Source organism: Lytechinus variegatus, chromosome 2, assembly GCF_018143015.1.
Source record: "Lytechinus variegatus isolate NC3 chromosome 2, Lvar_3.0, whole genome shotgun sequence".
Classification (NCBI taxonomy): Eukaryota; Metazoa; Echinodermata; class Echinoidea; order Temnopleuroida; family Toxopneustidae; genus Lytechinus; species Lytechinus variegatus.
Genome location: NC_054741.1, coordinates 64,434,311 through 64,453,028, shown reverse-complemented (window position 1 = coordinate 64,453,028; position 18,718 = coordinate 64,434,311). Strand labels below are relative to the sequence as shown.

At 36.2% G+C, this 18,718-nt stretch overlaps 1 protein-coding gene across 3 annotated transcripts in view; it reads right to left on the bottom strand.

The window, feature by feature from the left end:
* Nucleotides 1-8,558: 8,558 nt before the first annotated feature.
* LOC121408640 (mediator of RNA polymerase II transcription subunit 13-like) overlaps nt 8,559-18,718 on the bottom strand; it is a 95,626-nt gene continuing 85,466 nt past the window's right edge. For all 3 annotated transcript variants that reach the window (XM_041600171.1, XM_041600173.1, XM_041600172.1), the window contains exons 28-35: nt 18,030-18,256; nt 17,367-17,509; nt 17,004-17,165; nt 16,339-16,493; nt 12,182-12,385; nt 11,482-11,655; nt 10,750-10,853; nt 8,559-10,036 (exon numbers count right to left, since the gene is read on the bottom strand). In XM_041600171.1, coding sequence (XP_041456105.1) covers nt 9,904-10,036; nt 10,750-10,853; nt 11,482-11,655; nt 12,182-12,385; nt 16,339-16,493; nt 17,004-17,165; nt 17,367-17,509; nt 18,030-18,256 — 1,302 coding nt within the window. In that variant the 3' untranslated portion in view covers nt 8,559-9,903. The remainder of the gene's footprint in view (nt 10,037-10,749; nt 10,854-11,481; nt 11,656-12,181; nt 12,386-16,338; nt 16,494-17,003; nt 17,166-17,366; nt 17,510-18,029; nt 18,257-18,718) is intronic.

Below are 18,718 nucleotides of genomic sequence, written 5' to 3'. Positions count from 1 at the left end.
TTTCTTTATAAAAACAATTATGAAAACTGGTGTATGGCAAACCAAATTGGTTATCTCAATCACATACCTATTTACTTAAGATGGAATATGCAGACGTCCATTGATCCGAATGTTCACCAATATTTTCAGTGCAAATTATACTATTTTTTATTATTAACCGTATCAGACATCTGAGCAGGGCAACTTTGAAACATTGTTGCCTGCTGAAGACTGGGATCAAATGGCCGGTCAATAAAATTCCAGTTGTTTATTCACGGGTCCAATTTATTGCCCGCTCAGGAAAGTAAATAAGAAAATGCGTGGAAATGTAGCGGGCATTAAAAGGCAGCGCTTACGTCCGTTTATTCTACGTGTCCTTGAACCACGCAGTGCTATACGTCATAATGGTAATCAAGTTGAGACAACGCTGGATACTGCGTCCCTAAGCCAGGGACGCGTCATTTCAATGACGTCATAGTAGTAAAGTTCAGAGGCCTAGTCAAATTGCTCAACATGAAAAACTAGATTCTCATTCTAAAAATTTAAAATATCTAAATTTTAACGATTTTTGCTCTAGATGTCTGATTTGGTTAATAATAGCAATATTGACTGGCCTGGGGGCGAAAGGACATATATCGCCCTCACTAAATTGATATCACCCTAGTCTACGACTTGGGCGATATAAATCTAGTGTGGGCGATATATGTCGTATCGCCCCAAGGCCAGTAAATATTGCTTTAATATATGAAAGGATTTATTTGTAAGTTTAATAGAGCATCAGAAAACACTTTTGGCCTGCCCCTATGTACTTTAAATTTCAGTTTGTAGAGTTATCATAATGTCACAAAATACTCTCACCCTTGAAAAGTTTTATATCTTTCTTTAAATTTATTAGGCTCTGGCAGGAAGAGTTTTAATGTCATTTATAATACATAGCTGTTTAGACCCTTTTGTTCCAATCTTACCGATTTCCTTTCAATGTTATGTGTGCTTTATCTCAACCTGCATTGCAATCTTTTTGGTCTCATTGACGTTATTTATTCAATATCTTTATGAAAAAGATTTTACTCTGAAATACATGTATATACCTATCAGTGAATGAAGAAATTATTTGTCTACTTTTTTACTAGGATTTTTGAGATCAACTATCATCAGTTGTAGTTTTGTAAGTATCTAAACTGATGGAATTTTATCCATTTTGTCTTTTTTGAAGCGATTCCTTCTTGTTCCTTTCCCAACCCCATTCGGCTGTTGTCATAGTTTTCTGAAGAAATATGCATTTTGATTTGCAGATTACATATAAATGATCTATATTAGTAAGGAAGGTATGTAAAATATCATCCAGTGAAGGTATTGACTGTCATTTTTATATATATAGGCTATGTATATTAAAAAAAAATGATGTGAAATATTTTTCTTTTATTATCAAATAATCCTTATTTGATAAATGACCATCTCCAATCTGCAACTGATTATATTTTACTTAATAGCTGCTTGTATTAACATCAGTGTCCATATGTAAAATTTTCAAAATAAATACTTGATTACATTTCACAAGGTTGACTAAAATTGCATTGAGATTCCCTTCTGGTATATAACACATTACCTCATTGGTTAGATGACGATCAAGACATGTACTCTACTGCATATGCACCAATGAGGTTATGTGTTGAATAACATCCATGCAATAATTGGCAATAAATGATGTTTAGTCAAACTCATTGTGGAGCACCCCTCAACGCACTATCATTTTGCCAGGATCCACTTTCATCATCTTATCACTTATTATTACGTTTCTTATTCAGTAATAGTTGTATATCAGCTACCTTCAGACTGACAAGTTTGTTCTTAGCAGTAATGCTAGGCATGTTTGGGCAGAAAATGTATATGTTCTTTCAGGAGAAAGAGTACAGAGTATTAAAATACTGAGAAAGTATGATGTGATAGTTCTGAATTATGAAGCAATTCGGTGTTCCATGGCATACTGGTTTGATACGATGTGTATCGGTATTTTCAATGAGATGCTCAAGAACATTCCCCGGGATCTGTTTATACTTAAAGAGTAATGCCATCATTCAGCCCACATTCCTATTTCATGTGATATTTTTATCATGTTCTTGATTTAATACTGACACAATATCTTTACTTGCAATAAAGCAACATCGTATTAACAGTTCAAATCACTTTTAACAAATGTCCACATGTCAATTATTTCCTAATGTTTTTAGTGAAGAATAACTTTGTATTCAACAACTGTTTGACCATTGCAACTCTTCTTTTCTTTTGCCTTGACATCTCGATTATGACTATTTTATTTATTTCTTCTGTTGTGAAGAATGTACATAAGATGTGTTTTATGTGTATTTCTATCCACCGGTGTATTTATAAAATAAAGCAAAATAATATACAAAAGCTTGGATTGTATTGTTTGAATTTTACTTTTTATGCAAAGTAATACAAGTAGGTTCTTAAACAAAGGCCTTGCATATCGATGCCGTCAAATTTACAGGTGATGAAAAATGTGGTATCATCATCATGCAGTATTATCATTATAATCATTGTCAACATGTAGATTATTTTCTCCATCACCATTGTCGTCATGGCCGTCATCGTCATCATCCTTGTCATCATAATCATCTTCCTCATGCACATTATCACCCATCATCATCTCCATCATGATTTCCATCAACTTCCACATCATTATCTTCTTAATCATCTCGATCTTTATCACTATCATCACTACCATTTCTTTCAACTTCCGTATCATCATCATCATCATCCTCTTCATCATATATGTAACCCTCAACCTCTTCCTCATTCTTTCAGCAAGTTTCTCTTCTAACATTAAAAAAAAATATAAAAGACAACACAACACATCTTGTCTGTTTGTATGGCTAGACGAATAACTTACTTTATTCTACAAATCACGTGGAAAAGTATATATATATATAAATCATCTGTCTTCTATATCCCAGTGTGAAAGAGCATTTTAGATTTCTTCTTCATTTCTTTAATTTCTTACTTTTTGACAGATTCACAAAAATGAAAATTAAAAATACAGGGGACCAACATAAGGGAGCTAATCTCTTCCTTTGCTCCTTGACTGGAGATAATTCACGACACACAAGGAGGATGTCTCCCCTTTGCAAAACATTTTCCGTTTTCATTGAACCAAAGTTATTTTACTGGATGTCAGGTATTATTATGATAAAAAGGACAATAGCTACATCAAATATACATCAATAATTTTTATCTTGATAGATTTATTTCAAGAGCAAAATGAAAATTTTTTGAATGATAGTTCTTGTCATAATAGGTGATAATAAAAAGTCCTCCTTTTTAGTAATCGTAGATTTTTATCCAATAATAATACACATATGACACAGACACAAAATAATGATTCAGTATTTACAGTTTGTATATTCATAATTTACAATACTCGTAGTATAATATTAATACAGAAAGGTGCAGTTTTCAATGAATTTATCATACAAAATTCACATTAAATACAATTTGGCTTTTTTTTTTCACTGTTTAAAAAAATCCAAAGCAATTATAGCTCCTCACATCATCAGTTTAAAAAATGCCAAAATGAAAGCAAAATATATTATTCATAAATTTTTCTCCTCTCTACAATAATGTGCTGTTTTTTCTTTCGTAGACTTCATTCATAGTGTACAATATAATACAATCACATTATCTTTATAATCATGTTTTCTCTTCATTATTTTACGTGTCAAAAATAGTGCATTTTCTGAGTTAGATATGTCGCCTTCTTCGAAATGCTTAGGAGTAATACAAATGACCATACCCCTACTCTCCCTCCTTCCTCATTTACAGTGAGATACAGGGGAGCATTCCATGATTACACATACTTGGTGGTTTTTACTGACCATTGCTCACAAAGCTACCCAATTTGGTACACCTGATTGGCTTGGAACAAATTCAACCTTGAAAATCACCGACCTGGGGCCCGTAACACAAAGCTTAGCAATGATCGTAGAACATTTTTTTCAACGATCGATTCCATAGACTACAATGTATGATCGATCGTAAAGATCAAGCGTTTGTGTTACGGGCCCCAGGTGTGTCCTGAAACTCTCCCCTGACCACTTCATACATCCCACGTAAAATCAGTGATTCTAAAATGGACATAAATAAACAACACAACCTTTTGTCTACACAGAAGGAATACATATTGTGAGATATTTGCCTCCACAAAGTTTTCCTCTCATAGATATTTTCTCTCTCTTCAAATGTGATATATCCCTGATTGTTATGAAGTCACAAGAACAAAAAAATATATATAAGAACACCAACCACATAAGATAATATTATAACCCTCATGTGCAAATTCAACAGTCAAGTTTTCTCTTTGCATGTAAAGTGCACTTAATATTTACATCAATCATGTATACACAGTTGATATGTTTAGTATGACTATTTGACACAAGTCTATAGACTTCTGATTTCTGAACCTCCCACTGGAGCACCATTTAGCCACCATAAAGAAAATTTGCACTTTTGAGGCGAGTATGTACCATGATTCCACACTACTGATGCATGAGGATAGGATGAGGGCAGGGAACGCACTCCCTCTCTGTACTACACAATCATTACACTTGAAACCAAATACTGTGCATCATCCATGGCATATTAGACTCTTTGTTCGAACCAACTCCGCTCACATTAATGTAAAGACTCTTTAATAGGTTATGGCTAAGTTACAGCTTGAAGAGATTGGTAAAATGAATCAAAGGAGTGACATATCTCAGGAAAGGACTTCATGTTCTAATCCTTCCCTTTTTAAGTCATAAACAAGAAAAGGGAACACAAATTTGGAAAATGAACAACAGGATAATTCAAGAAGAGGTTAAAGAATAGTTGTGCTAAGCGGTGGTCTATTGTAAAGGAGGGGGGCTACAGCTGACTTGTAATCCATGAAGACACAAAAGTCTAATCAATACAAAGTAGCTGTAAAAAGTTGTCATGATTCTCAGGTTGCCACAAGGAATTTATTGTAGTTATGTAACAGGACCCAGGGCTCTTTTTAACAACTGATTACATTATAATGTGCACTCAATTGCATATATTCGTATGATTGATTTTTAAGTTTTGTGTTATGGGACCATGTGGACAGAAAACAGGCTAAGGACAAATACAAATTGCAAGTAACTCATAATTGAGGCAGAAGACTGACGAAATAGCCAGATAGCCAGGCTGAAATTATGGCATAACAATCAATAGCCCACCATGACTTTTGTTTTTACGCACTATCTGGCAATCCTACACACAATCCAAGAACTTACTTTTAACAAGAGAAACCAATCTTTAAATCATAGATGTGCCAGAATTATATATCCTTATTAAAATAAGCATGTAAAATACAAATGTCTTCACATGATTGTGTACCACATCATACCGTAATATCCATACAACAAAATAGTATCTATCATGAATGTTTATCTTTGATCGCCAAACAGCAGCTCCAAGAAAGAACTGAATTACAGAATTCAAAACTGACACTTCTCTTGCTTCCATAAATAAGTTACAGCTCAAACATTTGAATCATAAGGCAAAAGCATTTTTTTCAATTTGCAGAAATATTTCAATTTTCTACAGACCCTTAGAATAAAATGATTATAGCCCTTGGAATACTTTAAAAGGGGATGATAGCCTAAGTGACTTTCCTACTATAAATAGTCAATAGATTGAATCCATGAAAAAAAGGTATATTAACTACTGGGAAGGGATAAAGGAAGAAACTTGTCAGAAACATTCAATCACAAATGTGCTGTGGGCCAATCGGATGCAAGGATTTTGGTAGCTTATAACAGTGGCCAGTGGCAAAGAACTTAGCCATTGATTGCACAGTTGATCAGTTTAATGGACTGCATATGATGATAAATGTAATCCATCATATAAAAAATTCTACGATCAATCACTATTATCTGTGCTGTCCCTAGTTCCTGCTTTGTACATAATTTCAGAGTCATGATCTAGGTCCACTTTCACAAAGCCCATGATCAATAGAAATCTGCAAGCAACTTCTAATAGCTACCAAAATCCTGGAAATCAATTGGTCGAGAATAAATTTGCCATTGATTTTGCACAGTTGACAAGTTTCTTTGAAACGGGGACTGGGTTGATTTCTGAAGTTTGATAAAAGTGCATTTTGAGCTTGGGATAACTTTCTTTTTATCCAGAGCTAAAAACGTTAAAGCAAAGGTTAACATGCTTTTTAAGTTGAGAAATTTATGGTAAGGAATGCACATTTCATCTCTCTACAAATCGCTCATGCTCCTCTAAACATTGACTCTTACTGTAAGATTGACATCACTATAATAGCCAATAAAACGTAATATCACAATTATCACAACACTTATAATGAATACTGTAAAATCAACTGAAAATAAATAAGTTATTAATAAAGATAGGAAGGGAGATGGGTAAATGGGCCTGAATTCATGAAGAAAAAAAAACTCATTAGCGCACTACTAAAATTTTTTTCCTCGTTTTTAAATATGACATATTTAATTGATTTTCCCTATCTTTTTCATCGTGTAATTTATCTCTCACACCCAATTTTCCTTCCTCCATAGGGCTTATTCCATGCCTCTAATTTTTTTAATCAACAAATCAATGATGCATGTGGACAAACCTATCATTCAGTTTAGATTTTATAGCCGTTTATAACTGTTTTTCATTTCACATCATACAAACGGTTTTATAAACCAGAAATTCATTATTCATTCCTTTTATCAAATAATTTACGTTGAATTGATTAAGTAGAGAAATTTCATCCATGAATGAATAACCTTTGCTTGAGTTGTAATTATTATATGAAATTATAGCAAAATATTACAAAGGAAACCATGAAAGAAATGTGTCTTTTCAGGAGTGGTAAATTTCCCAAAGCAACTTCAACAATTTTTACTTGCCTTTACAAGGCACAAGATTGAGCATTACCTCTTCAAAAGAGTAGAGTTGATTAAGTATAGAAAAGAAATACCATTCAAAATGACATGGGATGAAGAATACTTCATAGGTGCGACATTGGAAGGTTATTGAATAGTAGTAATTTCTTACAACATATTTATCTACTACCAAATATAGATATGAGCTAAGGTATATCAGGAATATATTGCTGTTTACACAAAATAAACAGGTTGAAAATCTCATTTTCTTGATACTTCAGCAATGTTATATTACTGATTAATAATAACACGTTCCATGTCTTTTTCACATCATAAAAAGTGCTGAAAGAGTGCAAGAATTTTGATTGCTTTTTAAGAAATTGGGATATTCATACATTGTTTACAGTATAAGAAGAAATATCTTATCATTGAAAGGGGAAAAAAATGAAATTTCTTGCTCTCCCTAAACTGCTAATCATTACACAGGGTTATTATTCAGGACCAAGGGTGAGCAAATACACATGACATCAACATTCGAAAGTACAGCAGTGGAGCACAACCTTCCTCATACGCCGTCATGTATCTGGACGGTTTTCACAAAAGATTTAAGAGTGACTTAAGTCATGCATTACCACAGGTATTGAACATGTTATCTCATTGTTCAATGTGCAGTTGAGCGCGTCCTCTGGGAATTATCTACCCAAAGAGCTAATATGATCTATACTGCATGCAATTTGCAAAGAAGTGCAATTTCAGGTCAGACCGAAATCTTTGTGGAAGAGGCCCATGACTCCACTACTGACTGGCTGCATCTTCTCTTAATTCTTCATATAATCTATTCAAAACCCTCAATTTTCACTTTTATTTAATTTTATACTTCTTCTATGACAAGAAAGACATTTGATTATTTCATTTTTCGAAAAAATCCGAGACAGACACGCAGATCAGTGATACGACTGTTTTTGTAAGCTTCTCAAATACATGCATTACAGTTCACCTTTGTAATAAGAGCAATAAAGTTACAGGGCATCAGCATCTTTCAAAACGTGTCTTCAAAATGCTACAAAAAGAGAAAAAAAAAGATAAAGCTAATCTTTGTAGTATTAAGTGCTAGTGGTAGCATATAGGCGCGTAATCTGAAGACAGCTTAACTGAAGCTATGGCCAAAGCCGATAATGTTAACAGCTTTGTTGACACTACGTTTGTGCGTATGGCACTCTTTCCTCATGCGATAATGGTTCATACAATTATTTCAGTTATCATTTATGAATGAAGTCAGTGCTACATGTTCTAGTAAATTGGACCTATACTGTTAGAAATTTGTGTGATATTCAACCTCAAAATGTTAGACCATAACTTCAAACCTGAATTTCAGTTAAGTTTGTGTTCAAAATACAGACCATGACCTCCTCTTTAATGCACAATAATACATGTGCTAGGGCTCCCATAATACAAAGCTGACACTTGATTGTAGGACTTCATTTCATGAAAGATTACATTAAGGATTCTGTAAAATCAATAAAAAATCAATTGTACTATCAGTTGCTAAGCTTTGTGTTACAAATGCCCTTTCATGAATATCTTGGCCCCATCTTACAAAGAGTTACGATTGATCCAATCAATCTTAACTCTATGGAAATCCATCACTGTAATAATATTTTCTACAGGAAATTTGCACAATGTCCTTTGTAAACAAAGAGAAGCACAGCAAATTTTCAAGAAAACAATGAATGCATGAAGATACATCACAGTTAGTAAAACATTCATAATAGATGTTGACGCTGCTGGCCATCCATAGTTGTGATTGATCGGATCAATCCCAACTCTTTGTAAGACGGGCCCTGGGTCATGCAACACAGATGTTAGCAATTGATTGTACTGTTGATTTGTACAATTGATTGTACATATTTATTGGTGTGACCAATCCCCAATCAAAGCGCTCCGATCAATCGCTAAGCTATGTGATACGAGATCCTGATCTAAGTATTGAATATGAATTGATGCATCAGGAATGCAGGAACATTGAATCACAGAGATATATGAAAACATAAAGGACAACACAATATCACTTCAGAGAAACAAACCATACATGGCTTGTGCAAGAAAGCCATCAGGAATACTTGATCATCCAGAACATCATTGAAAAGGGCAAGATGAAGAGCTTGAAATGGCACAGGGAATAAACTGCATACAGCGTAGGTTGTTGAGCTGAATGTCTTCCACTCCTATAGTTTTATTTGTTGACTTGGCGAAGCTGCAGATTGCTTGTAGTATCTCCAGGGTGCAGTTGTAGCAATAACCTTTGATCACTAAGTCTGTGTAAGATGTTGCAACAAGAGGGTAGGGTGATGAGAGTTGGTCATAAAGCAAGAGCCACACAGTTTCACCCCTGAAAATGTCTGTACACACCAAAGGTTGCTCAGTGCATCTACCATGGCACTGACTGGTTCATATATGGATGCAACTTGTCCAGGAGATTGTTGAGGGAGTGTACAGCATGCACTTCTTGGTATCCGGTTCCAAGATGCCCCGATGGCTGATCCAATCTTTGTGGCAACTTCAGAAGGTGCTGTGCTCATCTTTGATCGCCTAGTCTTTGTAAGATAGAGCCTCAGAAGGAGAGGTTTAAAATGTTGCATTTCCGCACAAAGAAATCTCAAGATTTCAATCCCAACTTGTCTCCACAGATGAAGCATGTTCACGTCTGTGAGAGTGTCCCAAGCATGTACTTCTTGTTGACAGGTTCAATGATGCCCTGACGACTGTTGATGGACACGACAACATGACTCGTGAAGGACAAGGACATGTACTGTTATCACATCCATTCCCAATAGGCTAGTTAGAACCATGTCAACCATTCAGATGATCCTTGGTTTGCGATACCCCAAGGTTACACAGAAATTTGCCATTCCATCCACAGTCGCCGCCACAAAGGCCCAAAGGAATCCGATATTCATATGTAAGTGTTCAGTAAATTGAGGAAGAAGGGTTGGAGGGCCAGGAGGGATCATTGAAGAGAAGCGATGGTGTTGTAGAGTTGTACTAGAACCACCATGTGGACTGGCAGGCAAGACCGTCTATCGCCACTTGCAGGGTCCACCGTTAGCCAGGATAGACTATTATAAGTCTCTAGCACATACCTGCAGATAAATGAAATAAAAATACCATCACTGTACATACAAACTCTTTTCTTTACATGAAATTAGTACCTATGAAAAAATAATAACCCTTATAGAAACTTGAGCATCAAGCCCAACAGCCAGATAGGGACAATGGCCCGTATTCTGAAGTCAGGTTTAACTTAGACCATGGTCTAACTCTGTGCTAAAATTATGGGAAGTCAAAAGTGTAAAAAAAAATTATTAAGTTGTATGTTTCTTATGTTTACTATGCTCTTTCCTGATTCATCGATGGTGAAGACAATCATCTATTTATACTTCCTAGATAATTACGAATGATTTGAGAGCCAAATGAGTTGAAATATGATATCTCTACTGGTAGTGATTTATGTAACAATTGGCTATCCATACTTAAACCACAACTTTAAACCTGCCTTTGAAGAGTTTAAGCTATCATTCAGTGAAAGCTTATTATTCTGTATTAATCATGGATTGTCAATCAATTCAATGCAAGTTTCTATTGTATTACCAGGATAGATAGAGCAAATGGATCTGGATTTTATCTACGGAGCCTCTTTCTGCCTTCCCTGATTTGTTTTTCAGTGTAATTATAACTTTTGATTGGTCAGAATACTGTGATTAGGATTAGGATCAGGTTTAAGTTTTGAGGTACATAAATGATTGTCACCAGAACAAATGTGATAGAATAGTGCAAATCGTGGATGGACACTGACCTGAGAACTTCTGGCGTCTTGTCCGAGTCAAGGGGATGTGAGTGTTTGGTTTGTAAGATGTCATCAGTCGGTTGCTCTGAAGGGTTGTGGACGTGTAGGGCAGCCTGAAAGACATAAACACATTTCAAAACCTCATCAATACCATCTTTCTACCCCAAAATCTTCTTCCTAATTGGAGGTTGATGGCAATTTATCTTTTTCCCATTCTAGTAATTCTGGCAGATGTAATCAGCTGAAATTCTTGACGTTTTCTCCTTACTTGAATCTGGGCCTCCTCCTTCATCTAGCCCCGTTTATTTTTCCCTAAACATCTTCATAATGCTTTGCTGCCTTCTAACATTCAACATGGCCATATATTTGGCTTTTCTTTCCAAAACCCCACCAGAGTAACTTGAATTGCATCCTGCAATTAGCAATATTCATTTGTCATTTGTTTGCAAGATATATTCAAGATATATTCAACATTCTATTCCAAAGCTATGCAGTTCCAGGTCAATTACAACACAGTTTCAGCGCTTGACCATATTGCTAACTTTTACTCTTAATCGCAATGCCCTTTATGTGCAATCAACTGTACAATCAATCACTAAACATTGTTATGGGGCTGCTTATTTCAAAAAGCCTACACAAACATACAGCTCATAACTACAAAATTATTTGAGAGAAAAGTGGCAAGCTGAATCTTGCCACGCCTTGCAAGTTCATTTGAAAAGAAAAATTGATTTAAGCTACCTTGAGGAAGACAGGACAGCTGTTTTCAGCCTCTGGGCAGGCAGACCAGAACCATTTTGGCAGGGGACCGGTCTTGGCAGTGGAGACAAAGTATCCCAGGGCTAGGGGTTGTTGTAAGATGCCACGGAGGACTTCTTCAGGCTCAGCCGGTATCCCTGACTCCGTGTTGGGTTGCTATCGAACAAAATCAGGAATACAATTTTTTTTTAATGATGAGACATGTTTTTTGTAGCATTTATTTTAGTTTGGTATGGTGATATTCCTGCCTAGATGTTGGGTTGACATTCAACAAAGTGTAGAATATAAAATTATTCATGATTTTGGGTTGCCATAAAACGAAATGTAGTCTAAAATTATTTATGATTTTTTTTTGTGGGGGTAACCTGTAGTATTTATTGGAGATTGTTATGGTTCTTGACAAGTGAATCCACAAGATAATAAATCCAAGTCAAGTCAATGTCACTACATTCCAACACATCCAATAGATTTCTTGACTCGTGCTTTCATGATCAAAGAAAACTTTTCTGCTCTACTTTGACAAAAGGAAGAAATAGAAAAGAGCATTAGTAAAATCAATCATGAAAATAAACTGTACAAACTGTACAATCAGTAACTAAGCTTTGTAAAGCAGGATCATAACTTTATATTTGGTCACACGAACAGATACAAATTAACAAACATACAAATCATTCTTTTATACCTGTCTTGTGGTTGGGTTTCCAGGACCGGCAGCAGCTGGCGCTGGTCCGTCGGGAATAACTTCCTGGTCCAGGTCTAGCTGGATGTTAGTAGGATCATCCGGCATCATGGTGGATGGATTCATGAAGATATTGAGTAGCATTTCCTCGTCAAAAATGTTGTCTTCGTCGTCAAGTCGTATATCGGAATTGAATGTCAAGTCAGCCTGTATGGAATAAGGTAAAGTGCATAATAATTACTGGCACTTTAATAGTATAAAACTATGCATCTCCCTCACAACATTATAGCGAAATGAAAAGTGCTGCTGAGTATCAAACAACTACCTCAAATTGTCATAAATCGGTGAAGGAAAGATGCAATACCCACAACGTTCTCGCTACCACGCGTCACGCTTGTCGGGCGCCGACAACCCTGAAAATTTTCAGAGAAAATCCGACAACCGTGAACTTCCCCGACAACCGTGGCCGACAACTGTAAAACAGGCCTAGATCTACACAAAAAACTGAATATATAAAAAAATAACAATTTGCTTTTCAGATCCTAAAATAAACTCGTCGATTATTTCGTCAACGATTTCTTCCCGGTAACTCACTCAGAGCATGGACCTACGATACGACCTCGACTCGAGGCCCAAGATGTTTACCTCGCATTTGCGTATCGCGTTGCTCACATTATTTGCGTCTGTGAAATGGTAGTAAATACGCTCAAAAATAAAGTGAGGAGAGAGAGGCCGTTAGTTACTGGGTTGGGCAATGTCATTTAGATGTCTTGAATTTCAGTTGATATTGTCACTTATTTTGTCAAAAGTTAAGTGTGTCAAAAATGATATAAAAATTCGATCGAAATCATCTCGTCCCAATTACCGCACCGCCTAACGGCACATGAATGCATTTCTGATGACACTGACGTAGAGCGAATTGAGAAAAATTGACAAAGCCACCGAAATGGATTGATATAATGTCCAACTCATTTACTTACAGCAAAATGATTTATTCACATTTATATTCCGATTTTACTCCCTAATTTCCAATGTCTTGATCTCTGCATCGATCTTATGAAAGTTTTGATTAGTTTCGCGACGGTGTGTCTACCAAGTTCTGTGTCACTGCATTCGCGCTCGCCACGGCTAGCTGCATCAAAATGCTTGATCCGCGGGGATCCGAGTCTTCCAACTTGAACTGATTTAATTTGAATGTTTTTCTTTTTATTTCAGATATTCATTGAATCTGTTATAATTTTCATAAGTAATAATCTTTATACATATTATTCACACTTTTTAGTATATTACGACTCATTTTTGAAAGTGAGTTATACCTACAGTGTATTTTCATTTGTATTGTTCTTTATTTCTCTTTGCCTGCCAATTTAAATAATGAACGCACCTGTCACGGTCCTGAGATATGTTTTTAGTCATCACAGTGAATGCTTCATGAATTTGTTGTACAATTGCTTAATAATTACAATTGAAAATAAAATATTATTTAAAATTAATTTGTGTATAGGTCCGGTGTAAAGGAGAAAGAGAATAATGGGAGGTGGTCGTGGGTAATGTAAATGAAAATGATGGGATGTTTGTGACTTTGTGGGGGGGGGGGTGGCGAAAAGAAGTCAATGTTCGGAGCGAATGAAATAAAAAAATCATTTATGGATGTGTCTACTGTGATTATGGCGGTTGGAAAGGGGTATGTGATTCAATAGATTTCAATAGAACTTATACAACAAAGTGAAATTGACAATTCATTCAGATATTCATTTCAGGGGCCCTGGAAACAGGGGGGGGGGGGCTGGGTGGGACTCAGCCACCCCACTTTTCCCACTTTTTTTTTCCAAAACCGCGTACAAAGACATAAAATGAACCACCTAATTAGTGTTTTTTGCATGGTCAGCCCCCCCCCCCCCGCCCCACTTTCAAGACCTTTCCGCGGTCCCTGCATTTCAAGTACGAATTATTGAAGTTGATATGTGTGAATGTTTAGAGGACATGTATTTCATTTGTTCACGCCCACATGAGTTGCTAGTATAATTTGAATATCGCTGGATGAATTTTTCAATTTCATTGATGTCTCAATATGTTTTATATCGGAATTGTGTTTTATATAGAGTTATCTTTACAATGTCGTTAGCCTAATTATGAAATGAGTTGGAATGTCAACGAGACGCCCCAAAGCCGATGGCACGTGATCTACTTCGTATTCACTTTCATGGTTGAGCCAATCATCGTGCTCGATTTACGGGTTTCCCCGAATTCCCGCCCATAGAATATGTGCGTGACCTGTTAACCTGTTGTTTGAATGACAATCAGCTGGTTTCGTGACCTCAAATATCCTTCATGTTGTTTACGCTGGATGGGCTATTAAATTAAGAATTACATCTTTCTGACTCTTTTTTTTTCATTTTTAATAATCTGTTCGTGAATTTCTGTTCACTTAAAAACTAATGCAATTTATTGAATCACGTACCTCGATCTTCTCACTCATGGTGCAAGAAAATATTTTTAAAATTCAAAATCGCCAAAATATACATGTAAAGAAAAATTATTCAGCCGTCATCACCAGTAGTATAGACATGTCTATAAATATGCATTCGCTTCGAATATTGACTTCTTCACCAATCCCACACACACACACGTACGATCTTAACATCCCCTGGTTATTGTCCACGCCACGACCCCTCCCCTTTCGCTCTCTCCCTTCGATCATACTAGTTACAACCCCCCCCCTTCCTCTCTCACACACGCATTTTGTAGGCATACACAGTGCATTATTTAAAAAAAGAAATCTGATTTCCTGTCAATTTATAAGCTTTACTTTCAAAACATTTTAAATCGCAATTAATTATAATAAGAACAAAGTCATAATATTAAAGTATTATGAATGACTAAAAATATTTCTCCCGCTCGTGATGGGCAGTTCCATTATTTATAGGTGAGTATGAACATAGCAATAATGGACATTAATAAACGAATCTTGATTGAAAAGCATCATCAACAGAAGTCTTATGAGAGTTATTTCAGCATGGACCTAATAGGTCCATGGTTTCAGTGAGTATCTGAAAACAAAACAAACATGAAAATTATATAATGTAGGAACCCCGTCTCATGAATACCGATGCCCATTATTTGGAAGCCTCGGAAGTTTTTTTCCGAGGCTTCCAAATAAAGTCGGAACAATCTTTGGATTTAGTAAGGGCGTGGCGCGGCGCAAGCTCAAGTCAAAGGGCTACGCATGCGGTCCGTAGATCAGTCGGTCATTGACATAAGAAGCAACAAGCATTCACAAAATTAATTGCACTTTCTAAGAACGTAACGATCTAGACATTAGAAAATATATGGAATACATTTATCGATGTCATCGATGTGGTTAAATCTGTAAACTGTAAGTATAAAATTAGTTTCCATTGACTTTTTGAAGCCTTAATCAGTAGTTTGCCTTTCTGCTTCAATCGCAATTCACGCAACCGCTACGGCTGCGTGACCGGAGAAGCACTAAATAGACATAAAATGTGGTGCATTTAGCAGCAATTTAAGCTCATCGATATTGATATTTTCGATAGCTACCGCCCCCCTCCCGAACCCTCCCCCCGTGCGTGCTTTGCACGCACCGAGGCCGCTGCGCGGCTTTCGTCGCTTCGCGCCGACAAGCGTCAGAGTGAACCTGGCGAGAACGTTGCAATACCCATACATTATTGAATCAGTGTTTCAACAGGGAAGAGGAGGGATTTACATAACATGATTTTATATAGCATGTAAAGTCATCCGGCTCGTATATTACAAAGAAATTACTAAGAAAAAAAAATTGACCCAAGACAGCACTTTATTTTAAATGACATGCTATTGGCGGGTAAGGTGTTAGTTCCGTTGGTGAAGACGTAGTATATAATTCCTCAGCCACACCAACAAACTTGACCCTAGAATGATCAAACTTGTAAATTCAGAGGTGTGAGTGGTTACAAATAAAAAGATCTGAAGAAGCTGAAGAGTGTTGAAAGTCTGAAATAGAAAGAGCTCCCATTCTTTTTGTACAGAAGAAAGCCAAAAATAAGCTGAAATTTAAATCTGAAATCAGCTAAAAATCTGAACTCTCACACCCCTGTAAATTGGAGTCTATTTCAACGGTATGACTGTGATATTACCAAATTACTGTTTAAAGCGATTCTTACCTGATCTTGGGGCATGTTCGTCGCAGCAGCTTGTTTAGTAGCACTGGTAGGGAAGACCATGATATGAGTACAGCTGGCGTCGTCTGGAGTGTGCAGCTGACAGCTGGGCTGGTCTCTCTGGCTGTTCTTACTGCACTTGTCTGCTGCTACCATATCTGGGGAAGGTTGGGGGATAGTCATCATAATCAAAATGGGATGCGAAGGCCCCATAGATTACGTATCTAAAATATCACACACCTTTTAATAATATCTGAGATTAGTTTTGCATCAAATCAAACTTGATTAGGGTAGCTACAACTTTAAGCAATGTGTTGCTTTACGTGAAATTGTAATCAATTGTCTCATATTGTATTGTACACTCAAAGGATCATTAAAATGTTATCAAATATCAAGGTTCCTCCTCCACACTTAAATAATCTAGAATGATAATCAAGACTTTAATATCACCATACGTAAAATATTTGTAGATATACGTAGAGTTTAGAAATTGAATCTGTACATGGGCCCCATAACACAAAGATTTGTGATTAATTGCAAACTTTAAATGATTCTGATTGGTTAATAGCAGGCCTGTCAAGCAATGTACAATCGCCTTGATTGGCTGATGGCAATTTGAGATAGATTACCCCCAGTTCATAATATACAAAATGGAAAAATAAACATACCTGCCATGATGCGAAGAGCAGGTTCTGGTTCCGTCGAGACAAGGCATGCACTGAGAATACAAGGAAAGTCACACGTCCCTGGCACGCTACACATGGAACACTGCTCTCTCAGTTTCCGGCTGTAGTTGGCAAGGTTCTTGCGACTTAGTAACATGCTCCAGTCTAGTGTGATGATTGGCAATAGGATTTGAAAGAAGAGTGAGATAAAATGAATAAATACATTGAAAAAAATATTTTCAAAAATAATTTCAATAACGGAACAGTCTATCAAAAACAAACTGATATATGCGTACAAATTTTCAGGTGCAATAAAGCTTTTTTTTCTGGTAGTAACCACAGACACTGATCAAAATCTATACTGACCTTTTAGTTCACCCTGTCCAAGCCGGCCCAGTCTACCGATGACTAGTCTCCAAGGGATAGAAGCCTTAGACATCACACCCATCAAGAAATCCCACAAACAGTAGAGGGCGATGTTACGGATGGACACCTTGTTCCGCCTCTTACTGCAGAAAGAAATATAGTTCAGTATTGTAGTGAAATCATTTATACTTGAGCTCCAGGCCCTGAAACATGAAGCTTTGCAATGGATCAAGAGGCTAATATTTATGATTAACTGAATTGGCAAGTTTGTGCCGTCACTCGTATGGTAGATTATTAGAATGTGTGTAGAGGGATCCAGTAAGTGAGTGAATGGGAAGGTTAATCAAAATTCAACAAGAATTTGTGGATACTGTACGGTTTGGGAATCAATGCAAAAAGTCATTGAATTGTACAAATAATGTGCCTGAACATTTCAGTTGCTTGTCATATATCACAAATGTAAGGGCATAAAAAGAACAATTTGATGCAAAGGATAGTCTAGCTTTCATATTCTTATAATAACATTCAGTTCTGAGAAAAAATTAATTCAATATAAATAGTCTTTAATCATGTGGAAAGGTGTATTTCCATTGTGATCATATTATTTAATAAAATTCAATTTTACGAAAAGAATGAACTTTTATAAAAGGATAGATTATGGACCTGTTTTGGACATCTACGTTGATGATCTGTGTCTCCATAAGTTCTCCCTTGGAGTCTGTACAAGAGACAAGAAGCCATCTCTGATCATGAGAGAGACAGTAGCTGCAGAAGAGTTCACCACAAGCCTGTCGAAGCCCACCAAAGGACTCTCCGAGCTCCGTCTGCTTGTCCTTGATAGGGGCTAAGATGAACGGTGGAGCGTAGAGTCTATCCTCATTGTGCTCAACCTGAGAAAATACAAAGATGGTAGACATCCAATACACATAATACCAGTATAGCATAAATCTGCTTTGGTGAAAAATTAACTGAAAAGCTATTGATTCTGGTCTAGAAAGACTTCCTCCAAACCAGCAATAACTCTGGAAAGTGGCTTTTTCAAATATAATTTGAATAATAAATCCCATATTCCTAAATCAGGTGTATTATCCCATTAGACCATGACACCACCATTAATATCTTGTCTTGCTCATACTAAACTGCCTCCAGAGGATATTGGAGTACATGTCACCATATTCAATTCAATTCATTTATTTTCTCTTTCAATCTTTTTACATTTACAATGATAGTTCAATATACATATTTACAAAATGTAACATTTAAATCATTTTTATAATACAATAATACTGTGAAGTCTAAAGAGAATGAGACCAACTAAAAAGCAGATAATCTAATATGAATCCTACTTCAAA